Source organism: Thunnus albacares, chromosome 3 (genome assembly GCF_914725855.1).
Source record: "Thunnus albacares chromosome 3, fThuAlb1.1, whole genome shotgun sequence".
NCBI classification, from domain to species: Eukaryota; Metazoa; Chordata; class Actinopteri; order Scombriformes; family Scombridae; genus Thunnus; species Thunnus albacares.
Genome location: NC_058108.1, coordinates 37,267,271 through 37,285,919, shown reverse-complemented (window position 1 = coordinate 37,285,919; position 18,649 = coordinate 37,267,271). Strand labels below are relative to the sequence as shown.

The 18,649-nt window shown below is 38.2% G+C and overlaps 2 protein-coding genes across 2 annotated transcripts in view; both read right to left on the bottom strand.

The window, feature by feature from the left end:
* The window catches only part of ttbk1a (tau tubulin kinase 1a), a 54,984-nt gene extending 53,889 nt beyond the window's left edge, over positions 1-1,095 (bottom strand). Inside the window, exon 1 of the mRNA XM_044343329.1 lies at positions 940-1,095. The gene's annotated coding sequence lies outside the window, so the exon portion shown is untranslated. The remainder of the gene's footprint in view (positions 1-939) is intronic.
* Positions 1,096-3,353: 2,258 nt separating this feature from the next.
* Positions 3,354-18,649, bottom strand: part of tpcn3 (two pore segment channel 3) — a 27,826-nt gene continuing 12,530 nt past the window's right edge. Inside the window, exons 9-19 of the mRNA XM_044343587.1 lie at positions 18,371-18,578; positions 13,918-14,062; positions 13,614-13,799; positions 11,719-11,783; positions 10,459-10,546; positions 8,574-8,643; positions 8,254-8,473; positions 7,184-7,274; positions 5,735-5,848; positions 4,672-4,784; positions 3,354-3,681 (exon numbers count right to left, since the gene is read on the bottom strand). Coding sequence (XP_044199522.1) covers positions 3,548-3,681; positions 4,672-4,784; positions 5,735-5,848; positions 7,184-7,274; positions 8,254-8,473; positions 8,574-8,643; positions 10,459-10,546; positions 11,719-11,783; positions 13,614-13,799; positions 13,918-14,062; positions 18,371-18,578 — 1,434 coding nt within the window. The 3' untranslated portion in view covers positions 3,354-3,547. The remainder of the gene's footprint in view (positions 3,682-4,671; positions 4,785-5,734; positions 5,849-7,183; positions 7,275-8,253; positions 8,474-8,573; positions 8,644-10,458; positions 10,547-11,718; positions 11,784-13,613; positions 13,800-13,917; positions 14,063-18,370; positions 18,579-18,649) is intronic.

The following is an 18,649-nucleotide window of genomic DNA, read 5'->3' as shown; positions in this document are numbered from 1 at the left end:
AAAGTCAGTTTGGTGCCATAATGTCAGTTGTGATAACGTGTGTGTGACGTATCCAGACGTTCACTGCAAGCTTTTCCTCCAGTGTTGCTGCAACACATCAATTAATCTGCCAATTATTTTCTCGATTAATCGTTTAATTTATAAAATGTTAAAAAAAAAAACTGTGATAAAATGGCATTCACTGTTTCAGAAACAATGATTTGATCATTAAAATAGTTAATTTTCTGCTGATTTAATCGATTAATCGTTGCATCTCCAGCTGCAAACATAAAATAATATAAAGCAGCCGATGTTGCGCTTTAGCAGTTTTATCAGGGATAATACTAGATATTATATGATCAGCTTATCAGGGACATAATTACTTTATTTCAGAAAGTTAAAATATTCCTCCCTCACTGAGCTTTTTTAAAAACATTTTTTTTTACATTAATTGATTTATTTTTTATTTAGGCTTTTGTTTTATTTTATTATATGTATTTTGAAAATACCGACCGGATGTTATGACTTGACGTCATTATTTCCGCTTTAACGGTGACTCTCCTCCTTTATTACCGGACAGCAGCAGCTGGGTGAGGCAGGCGGCGCTGTTCAGTCCCACCCTCTAACCAGCACCTGAACGCCTCATCATCCCGTTCAATACCGACAGGCCTGATCCACTGTTGTTCTAATGTTGTTCTACTGTTGTTCTAATGTTGTTCCAACGTTGCCACAACGTTTCAGACCAACATCCGCCTCCGAGCAGCCGCGCCCGGTTTTACCGGAGCCGAAAAACGACCGAATAAATCAGATCGACTGTGTCTCCTGATCCGACATCCTGCCTGTGGCCTCGGACACACACACACACACACACACACACACACACACACACACACACACACACACACACACACACATAACCGTTGTTGTCTCGATCAGCTGATGTTGTTGTTTGTTTCTTACCTGGACGCTGTTTTTCCGTCCGGACGACAGAGAGCCGAGCAGGATGCCTCCCTCCGCTCCATCCTCATCCTCTCAGCATCAGCACCACACTCTTCCTCAGCGCCTCCATGTTGAGGCTGCAGCTGCGCAAACCGCAGAGCGCCCCCTGCCGGCCCGGAGCCCCCCCTCCCTCCACGGGCTGCAGTGACGTCACAGCACGGCAATAAAAACGTTCACGTCAGAAAAGTTAGTTTCTACTGTATGACTTTAAGGATCCAAGTTTAATATTTAAACCTAAAAACACATCATGAAGTAAAAGTATCAAGATATTAAAAATACTCGGTTACAAGTAAAAGTCCTGCAAAAAGTACACAAGTAGTAATGTTTCAGCAGTAAAAGTACTTAGAGATTCACTCCAAACATGTTTTAAGATGTTAAAATTCGTTAAAATTCTTAAAACATCGTCTCCTCCTTCCCCACCATTCATCTGTAAATCTGTAAATATGTTTAATTTCTGCAGTTTTCCTGTTGGACACCAGATGTTTCTCCTTCACTGTTTGAGTTCTGGAGGCTTCACTGGTGTCGGGTTGAATACTGGACCCTGATTGGCTCCAAACTAGTTGTGATGTCATAAATCCTGCAGGTGCGTCCGCGTGTTAAACTGAGATTTAAACTTTTCCTCCTTCAGCAGATTAATTAAAACAAAAACTCTGCACAGAAGAAGAAGAATTAAAGTATTAAAGTATCGCAGTAAAAGTACTGCAGTATTTATTTATTTTACAGGTTTTTTTTGAGTAATTTGCAGGTTTTTAAAGGTTCAGTTTTAGAACATTTAACAGAGAGGAAGATGGTGATTAATAATAATAACAAAACAGAAAAAGTGTTGAGTTGGTTTAATGTGTAAAAGTTCTTAATAAATTAAACTCTTAAACCGACAGAAACAGTTTCTTTGTGTAGTTTTATGTGTAAAACAGTATTTTAGTTTTTTCAACACTGCTGCTGTAACTTTTAACGTTTCTTTGAAAGCTTTGTGTGATTTTCTCATTATAGTTTTAAAGAAACAACCGACTAATATGTTCATATATAGTCTGACACAAAAACTACACACTGAAAACTGTTTAATGTCAGTTAAAGAATTATTAAGAAGTGCACTTACAGTACATCTTCTCTGTAAAATGTCCTAAAAATTAATCATTAAATACCTGAAAATTTCAAGGAAATTAGTATGAAATTAAAGGACCTGTAAAATAATACGTTACACAGTACACAAACATGAAAGTATCTGCAGTAAAAGTACACAAGTATTATTATTATTATTATTATCAGCTTCATGTAGTTAAAGTATCAGCAGTAGAATATAAAGTATAAATACTAAAATACCTGTAAATTGTACTTTAATAAATGTTTGTTTCCACTATTAAAGTTCATAAAAATACAACCTGCCGTCATGACTCAAGGTCCACTTACTGGCTTGTTCTGGAGCTTTTGACCAGATGTTCAAACAGAGCATTTCACAACTAATTAAAAATAAAAATGAATAAATGATTAGTCATAGATTGGAATCCAGTGAAAGATGAAATATTGTGGTTCTGCTTGAAGTTAAATTAAAATGTTGAATGTAGAACAGCTGCAGTAACATCTGGACACCAGCAGGAGGCGACAAACATCTGCGTCTCATTAACATGTTGCTGTTTATTTTCATCTGTATCCTTGTTTTTAACCTGCAGTTATTAATGACTTTCAACAACTTTTAGTTTTTAATTGATATTTATTGTTTGTGATCCTTCTTCTTACATATTATTATTATTATTTTGTTTTTCCATCCTCTCATTTAAAAAAACATTTTAATCACCTGATTCCTGAATAAACGTTTTAATTAAATCTCATTAAGTTTCATTCAAAACAAGTTTTTAAGTTGATGTTCCTGATGTTTAAACGACCAGTTTAACAATCTACCAACAGTCATTTTCTGTTTTAATAATTATATCTCATCATTGCCGACATGTTGGGAACATTTTCAGTGAAATACAACAGAAAAAAAGTCTATTAAGCTTCATTAAATAAAAAAATAAGAGAATATATTGACATATGTACATGCTTTAAGTGCAGACGAACTAACAAACCAGATTTTAAACTGTAACATCTGACATTTAAACTGAGTCTTTACGTTGTCTTTACATCACACTGTTCATTTTTAATTTACTGTCTAAAATCTCTATTTTAAAAATGAAACATCTGTTCCAGTGAGCAAACTGCCTTCTTCAAGATCCTGAAAAACTTTAAAAAAAAAAAAAAAAAATCTCTATTTTTGCCGTTTTCTGGATTTTGTCTCATTTCTCCGTGAACCTTCAAGAAAGTTTAAAAAGTTGTCTTTTTCCCGCCACAGCGAGGTCAGAGGTCATAAAGTGTGAACACAAAAAACAAACAAAGAACCATCAGAGTAAATATTCTTTATGTTTCCTTTGTGTTTGTACACAGAGATACATGACAGACATATAAAAATATAACACTTGATATGACTTCATACTGTTTACACTGAATAAACAACGTTTGTTCCCTATGAGATGATATTGAGTATAAAACTGTATATAAACCACAGAATTTCCTTCCCTTCATATATTAGAAACGTCTATGCAGAGCTGAACGTCGGGTTCGCAAAGTTCCCGTTCGTCTGAGCTTCCGGGTCGTCGGTCGCGGCGAAGTCTTCGGGGTGGAGATCGGCCTCGAACATCCGCTGCAGCAAAGCGTCGACCGTCCGATATCCTGACAGAGAACAACAAACATCCTTTAGAGTCATTTCAGATTAATTGACTAATCAATCAATCAATCAATCAATCAATCAATCAATCAATCTCTAAAACTGAGTTTATATAAGGGTCCGTTTGTCTGAGGTGTCAAATTTACGTCACAGTGTTTCGAAATTTTTGCTCCTGTAAAAATAAGTTGTAGAGATGTATTATTGTATGAATCTGTTGTATTATTGTTTTTGAATATTTGTCTTTTAATCTATTTGTAAAATGTCTTGAGACATTTGTGATTATACACTTTAAATAAAGTCTTACAGAGAAAAAAAAGGCTTTTTAACGTCGTTTTGTACAAGAAACAAAACATTTGTGACAGTTTTTAGCTGACGGTTGCTAAAGTGAAGCAGATGTTGCGTTGCTGCTGGACTGACCCTGTTAGTTAGAAAGACATCACTGCAGGCTCTGAGACATTTTATTATAATTTCTTTAAAACGTTTTAGAAACTAAACAATTAATGTAAATAAAGTCTTACAGAGAAAAAAAAGGCTTTGTGATACTTTTTACACTGAAAACAACTGAAAACACTATAAATAAATAAATAAATAAATAAATCTGTGGATAATAAACGTTTTGTACCAAATATCAAACCAATCGATCGCTGTAGATCTGAAAGACAATAACATTTACCAAACTGGTGTTTGAGATGTGATGTGAAACTTGTTGGGATCATTGGAAACTGATCGATCAAAGTGAAGGAAAAAGCCGAACTCAATGACCAGATTTGGTGGGCGTGGCCAGGAACATTTTAGCTTTGAACTCAGGTTGTATTATGATCACTGCCCTGAAACTTACTGCAGTCATCAGACTCTGGATTCACAACATTCATACCAAGTTTCAAACCAATCGATCAATGCGGGGTCCAGTGGGCGTGGCCTGAGACATTCCTGCTTGTTTTATTATCGTTAAAATGTCTGTAGATGTATTACAGTTAACTGTGAGTGTTTCTTACTTTTAGAGGCGATTTTAAACATCAGGGTGGGTTTGTTGCTCGCTGATTGGCCGGTTCCCAAATCGTTGTCGATGGTTTCCATGGCGTTAACCAAGTTATCCTCCATCTTCTCCCTGGTGGACAAAACAACACGAACAGGTATGAAACATAAACATGAACAGTCAACCATTAATACATTTAATCGTATTCAAATTGGCTTCATCAGAGGCTATAGACCAGTATGTAAGCTATGGACCAATCAGAGACCAGCATGTAAGCTATGGACCAATCAGACACCAGTATGTAAACTATGGACCAATCAGACACCAGTATATAAGCTATGGACCAATCAGACACCAGCATGTAAGCTATGGATCAATCAGAGGCCAGCATGTAAGCTATGGATCAATCGGACACCAGCACGTAAGCTATGGGTCAATCACAGGCCAGCATGTAAGCTATGGACCAATCAGAGACCAGTATATAAGCTATGGACCAATCAGACACCAGTATATAAGCTACGGACCAATCAGACACCAGTATGTAAACTATGGATCAATCAGACACCAGTATGTAAACTATGGACCAATCAGACACCAGTATGTAAGCTATGGACCAATCAGACACCAGTATGTAAGCTATGGATCAATCAGAGGCCAGCATGTAAGCTATGGACCAATCAGACACCAGTATATAAGCTATGGACCAATCAGACATCAGTATATAAGCTATGGACCAATCAGACACCAGTATATAAGCTACGGACCAATCAGACACCAGTATATAAGCTACGGACCAATCAGACACCAGTATATAAGCTATGGACCAATCAGAGACCAGTATGTAAGCTAAGGACCAATCAGACACCAGTATATAAGCTATGGACCAATCAGAGACCAGTATGTAAGCTAAGGACCAATCAGACACCAGTATATAAGCTATGGACCAATCAGACACCAGTATATAAGCTATGGACCAATCAGAGACCAGTATGTAAGCTAAGGACCAATCAGACACCAGTATATAAGCTATGGACCAATCAGACACCAGTATGTAAACTATGACGACGCTCAGCGCAACGTACTGAGCCGCTGCCAGCTCCAGCTCCTCGATCTTCTTCTCCAGAGACGTCTGTAGGTCGCTCTTATCCACCGAGTACTCCACGAAGAACGCATCCAGGACGAATGCCACGAAGATACTGAAAGACAACAGGAAGTGACACAAACAATTAAACATGTAAACATTCATTTTGATAACAGAATAATTGTTTGACATTTTTTCAAGCAGAATATTCTGGTTTCAGCTTGTGACTATTTCAAATGTGACTATTTGCTGCTTTTCTTTGTCACATGTGACAGTAAATAAAAAAATATTGACACACTAAAAGTAACTGGGTCACAATTTTGGCCAGTTTGGGTCAAAACAGCACCAACACAATACTGTGTTAATGCTGTTCTGACCCAGTTTTAGTGTTGTTTTTTTATTTGACTGTTAAACTAAAGCTCGTTATAATTTACTCCTGTTAAACACTCGGCAGGGTTTGTTTGTGCATCTTTTTAACGTCGTTTTATACAAGAAACAAAACATTTGTGACAGTTTTTAGCTGACGGTTGCTAAAGTGAAGCAGATGTTGTGTTGCTGCTGTATTGACTCTGGTGGTTAGAAAGACTTCACTGCAGGCTCTGAGACTTTTTATTATAATTTCTTTAAAACGTTTTAGAAACTAAACAATTAAAATCGAGAAAATAATCGATGATGAAATAATCTTTAGTTTCACACAATCTATTCATGCATGTTAGTGAAGCCCTGAGAAACACAACATCATGTCATCAAACTGTAACATCAGAGCTGAAGAGTATAAACGTGAAATAACTGAGGTGAGATGATGATGATGATGATGATGATGATGATGAAGCCCCAACAACCATTAAACCAGAATAAGAGCCGGCAGCTCTGTGAGGCTGAGCTAAATGCTAACATTAGCATGCTAACATGGTCACACTGATAATGCTAACATGCTAACATTTAGCAGGTGTAATGTTTACATCGAGATATTTCATTAATTAGCTTTATTTTTATTTATTTCTGTCTTGTGTTTCTTTTACATTTTGTCTTGATGCCTTTTATGTTTTCATATAAAATCACTTTAAACTGTCTCGTTGTTGAAAGTTGCTTCACAAATAAACTAAAAAGTCAACCAGATATTACAATTCATCCTCTGAATGTTTATATCATCTATCAAATAGACAGATGATGATATTTCACTGGATGCTTTAAGAAAACTTTAATAAAAGTCAACGTTGATGAAATAATTCCATCTCACGGTCAGAACATAAATCTATAGTCGACTCCTGTGTTTCTCTGTTTTTGAACATTGAGATTATTGACAGAAACTCTCCTCCGACTCTGTTCAACTACAGAAATATTAATGATCAGATTATCAAATGGGCAGAACAGCAGAGTTTGTTATTAAGACTGACGATGATGATGATGATGATGATGATGATGATGATGATGATGATATTAGTCTTACTTGATGATGACGATGACGACCACGATGTGGAAGAGGACGAAGAAGATCCTGGCTGAGACGTGTGTGACGGTGGTGAATCCGCTGCTGAGCAGTGATGTTAGTTCAGGAAAACAGAAACAATCTGCTTCAGTCTTTTATAAACGTTCATAGACGACTGAAATGTGGCTGCAACTAATGATTAGTTTCATTATTGATTAATTATTTAAATTATTTTCTCAATTATTCAACTAAATGCTCTTTTTATAAAACGTCAGAAAATCAGCAAATCATCAGCTGTGAGAAGCTGGATTCTGGGTAATTTTTGCTATTTTTGCTTGAAAAAGAACTAACTTGAACTAATTACAAAAAAATATCAAAGTAGTTACAGAATATTTTACTGTCAATCGATTAATTGATTAACCAACAAACGATTGCAGCTGCAGACTGAAATCATCCGATCAGCAGGTTGAAATAATATTTCATTGTTTTAGGGATCAAAACTACATTTAGATGCTGAATAACGTTAGCTTAAAATGCTAATGGTTGCTACTGTACGGAAGCAAAGAAAGGTCATAATAATTAAAATTTTATAAGCAACTGAATTATAAAATTTAATAATCTTAACTAATCTGCATTTAACCAATCGAAGTTGAGAAACTATGTTACGCTTTTAATTTTTAGATTTAAAAAATTTGAATTTATATATTTATGTATATTTTTATATTTAATGCTTGAATTCTCTTTATTTTTATTTATTCAATTTAAAATAAATGTTTCAATGGAAAATATTTTAATGCTTTTCAGTGGTTTTTTTTAAAAAATTGTGCTTAAATTTCACAATCAGTCGTTCAGTTAATTATAAGATTCACATCATTATCTTGTTGTCTGAGTTATCTGGGAGCACTTCCTCTATCAATAATTAATTAAGGTAATAAAGTAGATTTTTTCATTTCCTTCAGGTATTTCAGGGCTGCAGTTATCAGCTCTTTAGATCAGGTGAAGCTGTACGACTGACTAAACCAGTTACTTTTAGTCTCCAGTGAGGTTCCACCAGCAGGGTTGCTGGTTTGATTCTCTAATAAAAAGGATATCATGCCACTGGTTGACCACAGTGAGCTCCATCAGCAGGATGAAGGACGACACCACGTTGTTGAAGTTGTTCTTGCAGTAGTTGAGCTGAGCGAACGCCGATCCTTTCAGCAGCGGGTTTCCGCAGTACGCCTTCTCCGGGTCGTTGGAGTCCTCGCTGTAAAACCTCACCTTCCCTTTGAACAGCTCCATCCCCACCATGGCGAAGATGTAGTACACCACCTGGTGAGGAAGAGGAAGAGGAGGAGGAAGGTCTGAAAACATGGACTACTGCTGGGAAATTAAAACACTTATTTTCCAGACAATAATCTCCAAAACTTACAATGATGAGCTGTCCGAATGTGAGGATCGCCGGTCCGATCCTGATCAGAGTGTTGATGATGGCACGAAACCTAACAGAGAAAACATAAAACACAAACATGTAGAATTATGAACCATTAAACACACAATACGTCATTTCAGCGGCTAGGGGTCTCGATCAAAACAATAACAAACTACTACTACTAATTAAAGCTGTTTCACCTAAAAAAAAATCAATATTTCTCCGACAAAGTTTGGTGACCACCGGACTTCCTGGAGGGGCTGTTAGCTGAGCTGCTGCTAACGTTTGTCCAGTTTATTTCTCTGATAACTTAAGATCCAGACGTCCAATGACTAAAATCCTTCTTCCGACTAAAAGATATAGTTAAAAACAACTAAATTTATCATGAAAATGTGACTTAAAACTGAATAAAAGTCCATTTATAACAGTTTGTGTGGAACAACCACAACGCCGATGTATTATCTTGCATGTGTGTAAGTTACTCTTTGGTAGACGCCATTGTAGCGGACAAACACAGCGCCGCCGTATGCATCTGGTGCGTGTTTACTCTTTGGTAGAGGAGGTATGACGCCATCGACAGGCGACCAAATGAAACGGTCCGTTACTTTGATTAAATTACAGATTTCTCTGAGTTTGAACATTGTTGGAAACATTTGGGATAATGTAAGTACACAACTCAACAACATATATAACACAGGTCTAGTTGTTTGTAGACATTTTAATGTGGAATAATTACATATTATAGCTTTAAGACTGAAGAGTGAGACTGTTGGCAGCTTTTCCTCCACTTCATCTGATATTTTTCTACAGTTATAAACCAGCGTATGAAACACAAGATTTCACTTTTTAAGCACTTTTGCAAAGAAACCTGTTCAGTAGATCCTGTAGAACCAGTTATGTTTAAATATAGTCATCAAATATCATTAACACACTAATACGTCCATGATTGATGTGATCGTTAATGAGGACAAACGAAGGGAAGGTGATTTGATTTAAAGAGACGTTTGTTCTCTTTCAGCCGTCCAACGCTCTCACACCACAAACCTTTCTGCTCTCTATTATTTATTTACGGTACGTCTTCCTCGTCATTGTTCACCGATGTCAGTCACAAATATCAAACATGTTTTAAAAGATCTTTATGAGAACAACTGAAGACTTCAGATTAGACTCTTTACATATCAAACACTGACCTGTTCTGACTCGCTCCGATCAATCATACTCAGAATCAGCTCAACAGTCGTCGTGTTTGTCTCTTTAAATGTGTCTCAAGTTTCAACTTTTTATCAGCTGCTCCAACAACAAACTGACACAACGAGTCTCTGCTGCATCAAACCCGTTTAACTTCCAGAAATCTCCTTTAAACCTTCATGTTTCATTCTGAGCGGCGTGTCGACGGCGAGCCGCTGGTCTCTGTTAGCTCGGCGCTAACGTTACGTTTCTTCTGATCACAGTTACAGAAATCAGGAGTTTGATGGTCGACGGTACAAGCTACGACCTTCATCTGTCCATCAACACAAACATCTCATCTTCAGTTGACTCAGTGGGATCAATAACTGAATCAGGTGTTTGGACGTAAATGAAAAGATGTGCAGCTTGTTTTTGTTACAGAAACCTTGAAGCTGTCAGTTCAGAACCTCCTTTAAAAAAAAAAAGATTTACTGACAAACACAAACTTGATGGACGGAGGAGACGGTGCAGTGCCTGGGTGACCTTGTCCTTAGTCACAACAACACTGTAAGATTGTTTACTTTAGTGCCGTCTCTATGGCAACAGCCATAAAACCAGGTCGGCTCGACCGGGAAGAAGACGGCTGTCTGTCCTCACTGTCTGCTTGTCTAAGGAGCGTTTCATTATATATTATATATATGTGAACAGCTGATCAAACCTTTTGATGCTGTCGACCACTCGGATCAGTCGGAGGACTCTCAGGATGAAGACGATGTCCAGGATCTGCCGGCTGGTGTAAGCGCCCGCTGAACGGGAATAAATCACATATTCATGTCTTTAGATGATGACAGTTCATTACAGTGAACCTCTAGTTAGCATGTAGCATGTTAGCATGTTCTCAGGATGCACTTTAAACAAACAGAAGAGGTGGATAAATGACAGCATGTAGCGGACAGTACAAGCGATGCATTCAAACAGGATTATATTTAACAATTCTATACTAATCAATGTCGACTCATCGATCTATAAATCATTACTAACTAGTGAAAAATCATCACAGCCTCCCAGAGTCCATTTGGGCTCCTGACTGTTGATTTAAGACACTTGAACGAGTCCTTTATAGATATTCAGCTTACTATCATATAACTATTGTAAATCATTTTATCTTGATTTTTGGATTTTATTTGCTTTTTACTTTAATTGCAAAGAATTCAGCTGCTGGTTACTGAACTATTTTAGTCTTATCAGATATAAGATATTAATTATGCAACACCAGGTTGTTTAACTAATGTTATTCCTTATAGTAATACACATTATTATACACTAATGCAACAGCAGACAGAGAAGTTTTAAACTTTGAGTAAACAAATATGTCGGACTGACAGCAGTCTTGATAAATCACTTGAACTAAATTGTTTTTGATTAATTTAGTGGCAATATTCTGATCAATTAACCGACTGTAATTTATATTTTCAATATATTAACCCTTTCATGCATGAATTACAATAATCTCAGTCAGTGTTTTTATTCCTCTTTAGGCATGAAAAAAAATATTTGAACACATTTTTCAAGGAGTTTGTCCAACTCAGTGGACAGATGATTAATCGTCATTTTCTCCCAACATAAAATCAATACTTGGAAATTTTAACAGTTGTATTACTCCTTAGTTGATACTTGATGTTACAAAATGTTATTTACCTGCAAGGGTCTATTACTATAGAAGGATTGGCGAGATATTCCTGAGCTGCTGAGCATTTCCTGCTTGCAGGCGGCCATCTTGGTTTTGAGAAATTTGTGTTGCACTTACAAAAGGCCGGCCAATGGATGGCAGTGTATGGGATGTACAACTGTACAACTATACCATTAAAACCCCATGCATATATAAGAAAATGGCTTTTGAATAGCTGTCCACTGTAGTGACCACTATGCATGAAAGGGTTCATTTTTTATATAAATTTGAAAAGAAAACAGGCCTCACATGATTTCATGGCAGAGTTAATGATGGTGGCGATGAGAGCGGACACGACGATGATGGTGTCAAACCTGGAAACAAACAAAAACAAACAAACATACGTCAGAAAACTAAAAAAAAAAAAATCAAGTTGAACTTAAATGCTGAAAGCAAAAAACCAGCGTTAGCGTCGTTGAAGCTTTTTCACCCTGTTTGTGTTCAAATGACGTCACAGTGTGACATCACAACGTGTTGAACAAACAGAAACATACAAACACGCTGCTGCTGCTGCTGCTCACCAGCAGGAGGCGCACGACTGTAAAACAAGCAAAAAATGCAAAATAACCAAACAGATAAACGTCAGCAGCAACAACAGCTGCAGCAGAACCTTCAGATGCTTTAATACGAGTCAAACTGCAAGAAAGAAAAGAAAAAAACTGCAGCAGAAACCAAAACTGTGAGTGAAAATGCAATTTATATATATTTTTTCTTGATCACAGTTTTAGTTTCTCATTTTTTTTTCTTTTGGTTTGGTAGTTTTTATACTTTTAGACTTTACGTCTATGGTTGTTCTTAAACCAACCATAATAATAACCTTTTGTAAAAGCCGCTTTACTCCCTGAGAGTATAAAATAAATACATAAATAAATAAATAAATGCCTGTCTGAAGCACCAGTGCAGCGGGTCGAAGCGCCGACAGCGTCTGACTGAAGGTGAAAGAAGCAGCAGATGATGTGAAAGCGCTGAAACACGGATCACATACCTCATATTTATAATGTCGGACGTAGATAAGCTGTGTGTGAAACGGATCATGTTTTCATAATGACACTTATCAGAAAACATCTCTTTCACATAATAATAATAATAATAATAATAATAATAATAAGAAGAAGAAGAAGAAGAAGAAGAAAAACTGCAAAACATTTAGAGGTTAACTGACAAATATTGAAATTTTCACTGTATGACAACTTTGTACTAAATGATTCACATTTTCTTTCTAAACTCTTTCATTAACCTGGACGTTACAGAAGTGCATTAAATTACCTCCAATTATTTTTGTTTTGTTTTGTGATTGCAATATACTTCTTTACAACAGCTGCATACATGAATGAATAGAAGCAGCTCTTTGCTTTACAAATGTTTCTGATAACTTTTACTTCTGCGGTCCAGACCTGATCGATCGATTGATTGATTGATGATCTGGTGAAGTTTGGACCAGTTTTGTTGGACAAAAACTCAAAGAAAAAAGTTTTTTTTAACAACAACAACAAACATTTCCATTGGTCTTCTTGTCAAGAATTGTGTTTGTTTCCAACTGTAGTTTTGACCTTTAACCTCGTCGTCAGCGTTGTTTCAGGAGTTTTAGCAGCCTGGTGGAGTTTAAACCTGCATATAAATGAACGTTTGTTACATTCAAGTCAAACAACGAGTTCACATGATGCTGATTAAACCCGTCACCGCGTTTATATATATATATATATATATATATATATATATATATTTTTTTTTTTTTTAAGCATAAGAGGTGAAAGTACTTTTTCTGCCCTGAATTTTGTCTGCAGGTATTTCCTTCAGGCTGTATGTAGCCTGAGAGGCGAAACCCAGGGCAATAAAGGTCAGTAAAACGTTTGTTAGGAGGGAAATTTAAAAACTATCAGGGAGGTTTAGTTGATGCTGGTGTTTATTATTGATGACCATTAATCAGGTGTTCAGCACATGATGTGATCCCAGTCAGACGGTCATAGAGTTTGGAGCCGTTCAAGTTCTTCACGTCATCCACATTCATACCTGTTGAAATTCATCTCCAGCTACCTGCAGACCCAGAATCCTTTTGGTTATTCAGAACAAACATTGTGTGAAGTTCAACAGGCCACCTGACAGTAAACATCGGTCGGTAAACGTCTCGTCTCGTCTCGTCTCACCAGTTCCAGAAGTTGTGTCTGGAGAAGAACGCTCTGGGCTCGAAGACATAGAGCTTCAGCAGGATCTCCAGCAGGTAGAGCGTCAGGAAGACCCACTCCGAGTTAGCGATCAACGGGTTGTCCTCGTCCAGACCGATGAACACGGCGTTCACCAGGATGATCAGGTCGTACACGATCACGAACGCTCTGAAAGGAGCACAGCAGAGTACTGGTGTAAAACTCTTCAACATTTAACTGAAGCTGGAACATGAAGGTCATTGCCCCCCCCCCACCCTCCTCCCCCCCATCTGTCCGTCCGTCTTACCGGTGTTGGACCAATCGGCAGAGGAGGCGGCTGGGTGCCGACTCGTAAAAGGCGGGGCAGAGACTTTGAAGGGGGTGTGGCCTCGTCTTCATCGTGATCACCTCGATGTTCAACAGGTCGGCTAACTGGACGAACGCCACTTTACCTGTTAAATCAATCAATCAATCAATCAATCATAAAAGACAACATCTAAAATATTCATAGTTCATGCTCGATTCATCATGTGATTATCATATTTATCATTATTATCATTCTGGTGGCAGAAGCCTTTGTTTGTAGAAAATAAGACAACCTTGTGATAGTGTGTTTTTAGTGGCACCAGTAGGGGGCAGCGCAGTATGAGGGCTTTAACCACGGATGTATTATAAGAGCTGGATATCGGACTAAAAATGGCGCCCATTCAGTCCTGTAGGAACCGCTCGCCTGGCGCATACGCCAAAAAAGTTTCTAGCTTCCAGGTTTGCTTCCGCGTTGTGCGGCCCACTGAATATACACAGTAGTGTTTCCTCCGCTGGCCCCGCCCACGAGTTCCTGCTCGGCCCGTAGACTTTACATTGTGATGACGTCACGGATTTTTAAATCACTTTTCTCGGCTCGAGGAAAGTTTTACAAACATAACATAAAGAGTCATAATTGACGTTGTTTGCAGTTCGAGGTGTCCTGTCAACAGTTTTACAGGCGTCTCTTCTACAACAGTGGTTTATGGGGAAAATGCTTTTTGGGCCGCAGGGGGATTTTTCGCTGCAATACCGCGAGTGACCACTGGGAAAAACTGGCTGCTCTTATTATACATCCATGGCTTCAACTGGTCAGACTTGACGAGATGAAACTGTAAAGTTGTGCTGAGTAAAGTCGTCTTGAGTCGATACCGAGGCTACAAACAACACAAATGTGCTACAAACGCCAAAGTCTGGTTCAGCTGGAATAAACACGTAACCCTGGTGATCAAACTCAACGTGCTCTTAAGAGTTAAAACTAATCAGAGTGTTTCTATGACCAAAGTAGTAAACAAAGATGGCGTCTGTGGAGGGATGTGTAGCCTAGAAGGAAGGAAGGAGACAAAGTTCAACTAGAGCTTCATCAAACTGCTCAGCAGGACTGTTTTGAGCAGAGCTGAACTCAAACTAAAGGTCTTTGGCTTTGTCTCGTTGTTTTTCGTTGCACAGCGAGCCCCAGCTCAATGTCGCGTAGGTCGAAGTGTAAAGCCGATCAAATGTGGATCTTTTCTTTCCCCTCCTGTGTTTCGTCAAGTCAACTTTATGTGTAGAGTCCAATATCACAATCACAAATTCACATAAGTGGGGCTTTACTGTCATCCCACATCCTTAGACCCTCGATTCTAACAAGGAAAAACTCCCTAAAAAAAACCTTTAATAGGGGAGGAAATGGAAGAAACCTCAGGAGGAGCAGCAGAGGAGCATCAATCTGCAGGACGGACAAATATTTATACGACTGACTCTGAATTTTAAACGTCCTGGTTGGTAAAACACAGATTCATTAAACTCTGACTAACTCAGCTAGCAGCTTCTCATGTTTTCAGGAGTTAAAATGACAAACGTGTTGGACCTCATGTCACTAATTAACACTCATTCTGTGAGTAACATGATGACTAAATGAAACTTGTCTGCGGTCTACTCACCCAAAGATTGTTTATGAGGTATAAGAAGCATTTATTTTATATCTGTTATGCTTCCACTAGTATGTAAAGGGGTTGAAGATGATCTGTACATTTCTGAAAGCATACCTCGTTAATGATGTCTGACTTTTGCAGCTGTAACGTTTGATGTGTGAGAACAATATGAGGAACTTTGTGTGATATCTAATCTTCTGGTCAGTCGCGTAGAGTTTCTCAGGGTCGAGCTGAATGATAAAAGAGTTTTACTTCCCCTTAATGTGAAAGATGTTTGAGCAGATAATGACTCTGCAGAAAGCTCCGGCAGGAAGTGGAAGGTGGTAGTTCAGCAGACTGAGAGCTGGTGTGTTTTGTTGGGCGTGACGGTGCAGAACGAAGCCTCGACTGGTGGTTGAGTCATTCATCACACAACTGTTGACAGTGACTGATAGAGAAATTCATACTGATCACAGAGACGATGAGTAACAGTCCAGATGTACTTTCAACAGGCCATGAGGTCTAAAGTTCAATCCACACAGAGAAGTGTTGTTGATGCATCTCTCTCAGATACATTTACATGTTTATCAAATATATCGCCATGTTTTTTACGCTCAGAGTTTTCTGTTTTTTTCTCTGCCAGACCAGTTTATTGTTCCCGACAACCAGAATGAGACTAAAACTAAATAAAAAGTAACTTAGAGTAAGAAATAACTATGATGAACCGCAGCATCTGTGGAATCACACCCTGCAGCTCCTGATTGGTCAAATGGTCTCCTCCAGCAGCCAATCATATCTCTACAGCTGTTAAATGGTATAATATGTAATTATTCCACATTAAAATGTCTAAAAACAACTAGACCTGTGTTATATATGTTGTTGAGTTGTGTACTTACATTCAAACTCAGAGAAATCTGTAATTTAATCAAAGTAACGGACCGTTTCATTTGGTCGCCTGTCGATGGCGTCATACCTCCTCTACCAAAGAGTAAACACGCACCAGATGCATACGGCGGCGCTGTGTTTGTCCGCTACAATGGCGTCTACCAAAGAGTAACTTACACACATACAAGATAATACATCGGCGTTGTGGTTGTTCCACACAAACTGTTATAAATGGACTTTTATTCAGTTTTAAGCCACATTTTCATGATAAATTTCGGTGGTTTTTAACTATATCTTTTAGCTGGAAGAAGGATTTTAGTCATTGGACGTCTGGATCTTAAGTTATCAGAGAAATAAACTGGACAAACGTTAGCAGCAGCTCAGCTAACAGCCCGTACCGGACATCCGGTGGTCACCGAACATCGTCGGAGAAACACTGATTTTTTAGGTGAAACAGCTTTATTCAGTGTTTTTACCTGTAATCTCCAGGTCCGTTTGTTCTGGAGAGGAGGAGACCTGAATGATGAACACTGGAGTAATCCTATCCCAGTGAAGCTGGTTATTTAACAAAGCTCTAATCAAGCTAACGTTACTTTCAGTCGGCCATGTCTCCTGTTGCTATCAGAAGGAACGAGTCAGTTCAGGATTAATGTCGACTGTCTAAATCTTCCTCTAGATGTTCACTGAAGAAACATCACAGTGATCAGACGTCAACATAAACAGTCATGAAATAAATACAATTACTGTTGAGTGGTTTTAGGTTAAAGTGCCTTTAAATCAGATATTTTAATGTTTTAAATTGTAAATTCATTTATTATATTGATTTCAACATAAATATTAATAGTGTACGGACAGACTCAGATAAACAGACACATTTAATTTCTATGAACTGTAAATAATCAAAATAAAGTTTATTTTCTTTAACAAACTCATTGAAAATGGACAAAACTGAAAGAACATGTTGTTAGTAGATACTGTTTTTCCTCAAATTCCCTGGACGTCATCCAAAGGCAGATAAATTCTTAGTAAAATAATCAGACTAGATATGAAAAGATATAAAATTATGTAATTATATTACAATCTCTGCTTCTGTAGTTTGTGACGACGTGCTGTTCTCAAACCTATAGCTGGTTTGGATGAGTTTGAGTTTCTGTGCAGCTGTTTTGGTGTGATTACTGTGTTCAGATCTGCCCGAATGAATCGATCTGAGGAGGAAAACCAACCAGACTGAACTACACAGGATGTGCAGAGAGTCCAGTATTTGTATTTGCATCTTTATTTGTTGAGGCAGCAAAATTATTTGTATTTGTATTTGAATAAAAGTGGAAAAAATGCAGTTTTTGTTTTTATTTCGCTTTTAATTTTAGGATATTAAAGTGTTTATGAATAAACTAGCTTACGAAGGAGGTTCCAACACCGGGTCTCTAACTGGAGTCTCCCAGATCATAGACAACTGAGATAAAACTTTACTAAAAACAGACCTCTACCTATTTATACACCCATAACACAGAGACAGCACAGCGTGTAACATGTAGAGGAACTTCAACAGTGATTCTTACTTTGCACTTTTCATTTATTGCCTATTTTTTACAACCAAACTTTGTGGAAAGGAGAAGGGGAACAACAGGTTTGGAGAGTCTGTTGGGAGCACTTCATGTGTCAGTAGTTCAGCTTTATCTCTGGGGAACACCCCCAACTCCAGGACTGATGTCCAAATAAGGAAATGTGCGTCATGTAGCAGGTGGATGTGACTCCCCTCGTTAAGACCTGCTGATAGACGTCACAGCGGAGCAGAGGAGAGACACTGAGATAGTGATGTAACCGACCTGCGTGCTTTTGCCGATAACGTATTTGTATTCGGACACACCCCTAGTACTGAACCGCTCGATAACCCGATGACGGTGTTACATTTACGGTTCAAATATGTGTTTGATGTGCAGATATATGATAATGACTCACCGATGGATCCCTGGTTCTTGTCATCAGAGACGCTCCACAGCAGCTCTCTGTGGGCGTTACTGATGTCCGGCTGGACCAGTTTGACCACTTGGTTCCAGCTGGCCTGGGTCACCACCTGCTCCCCGCCCTCCTCCTTCTGCTCCTGCAGCACGGCGAACGCCTGCACCATCTTGTGCCTTTTGGCCCTCACCAGCTGCCGTACCTCTTCCTGTTTTGGGCAGACAGGATGTAATGAAGTTATTCTGGGTGATACAGATGATTTATACACATTTATGGTTC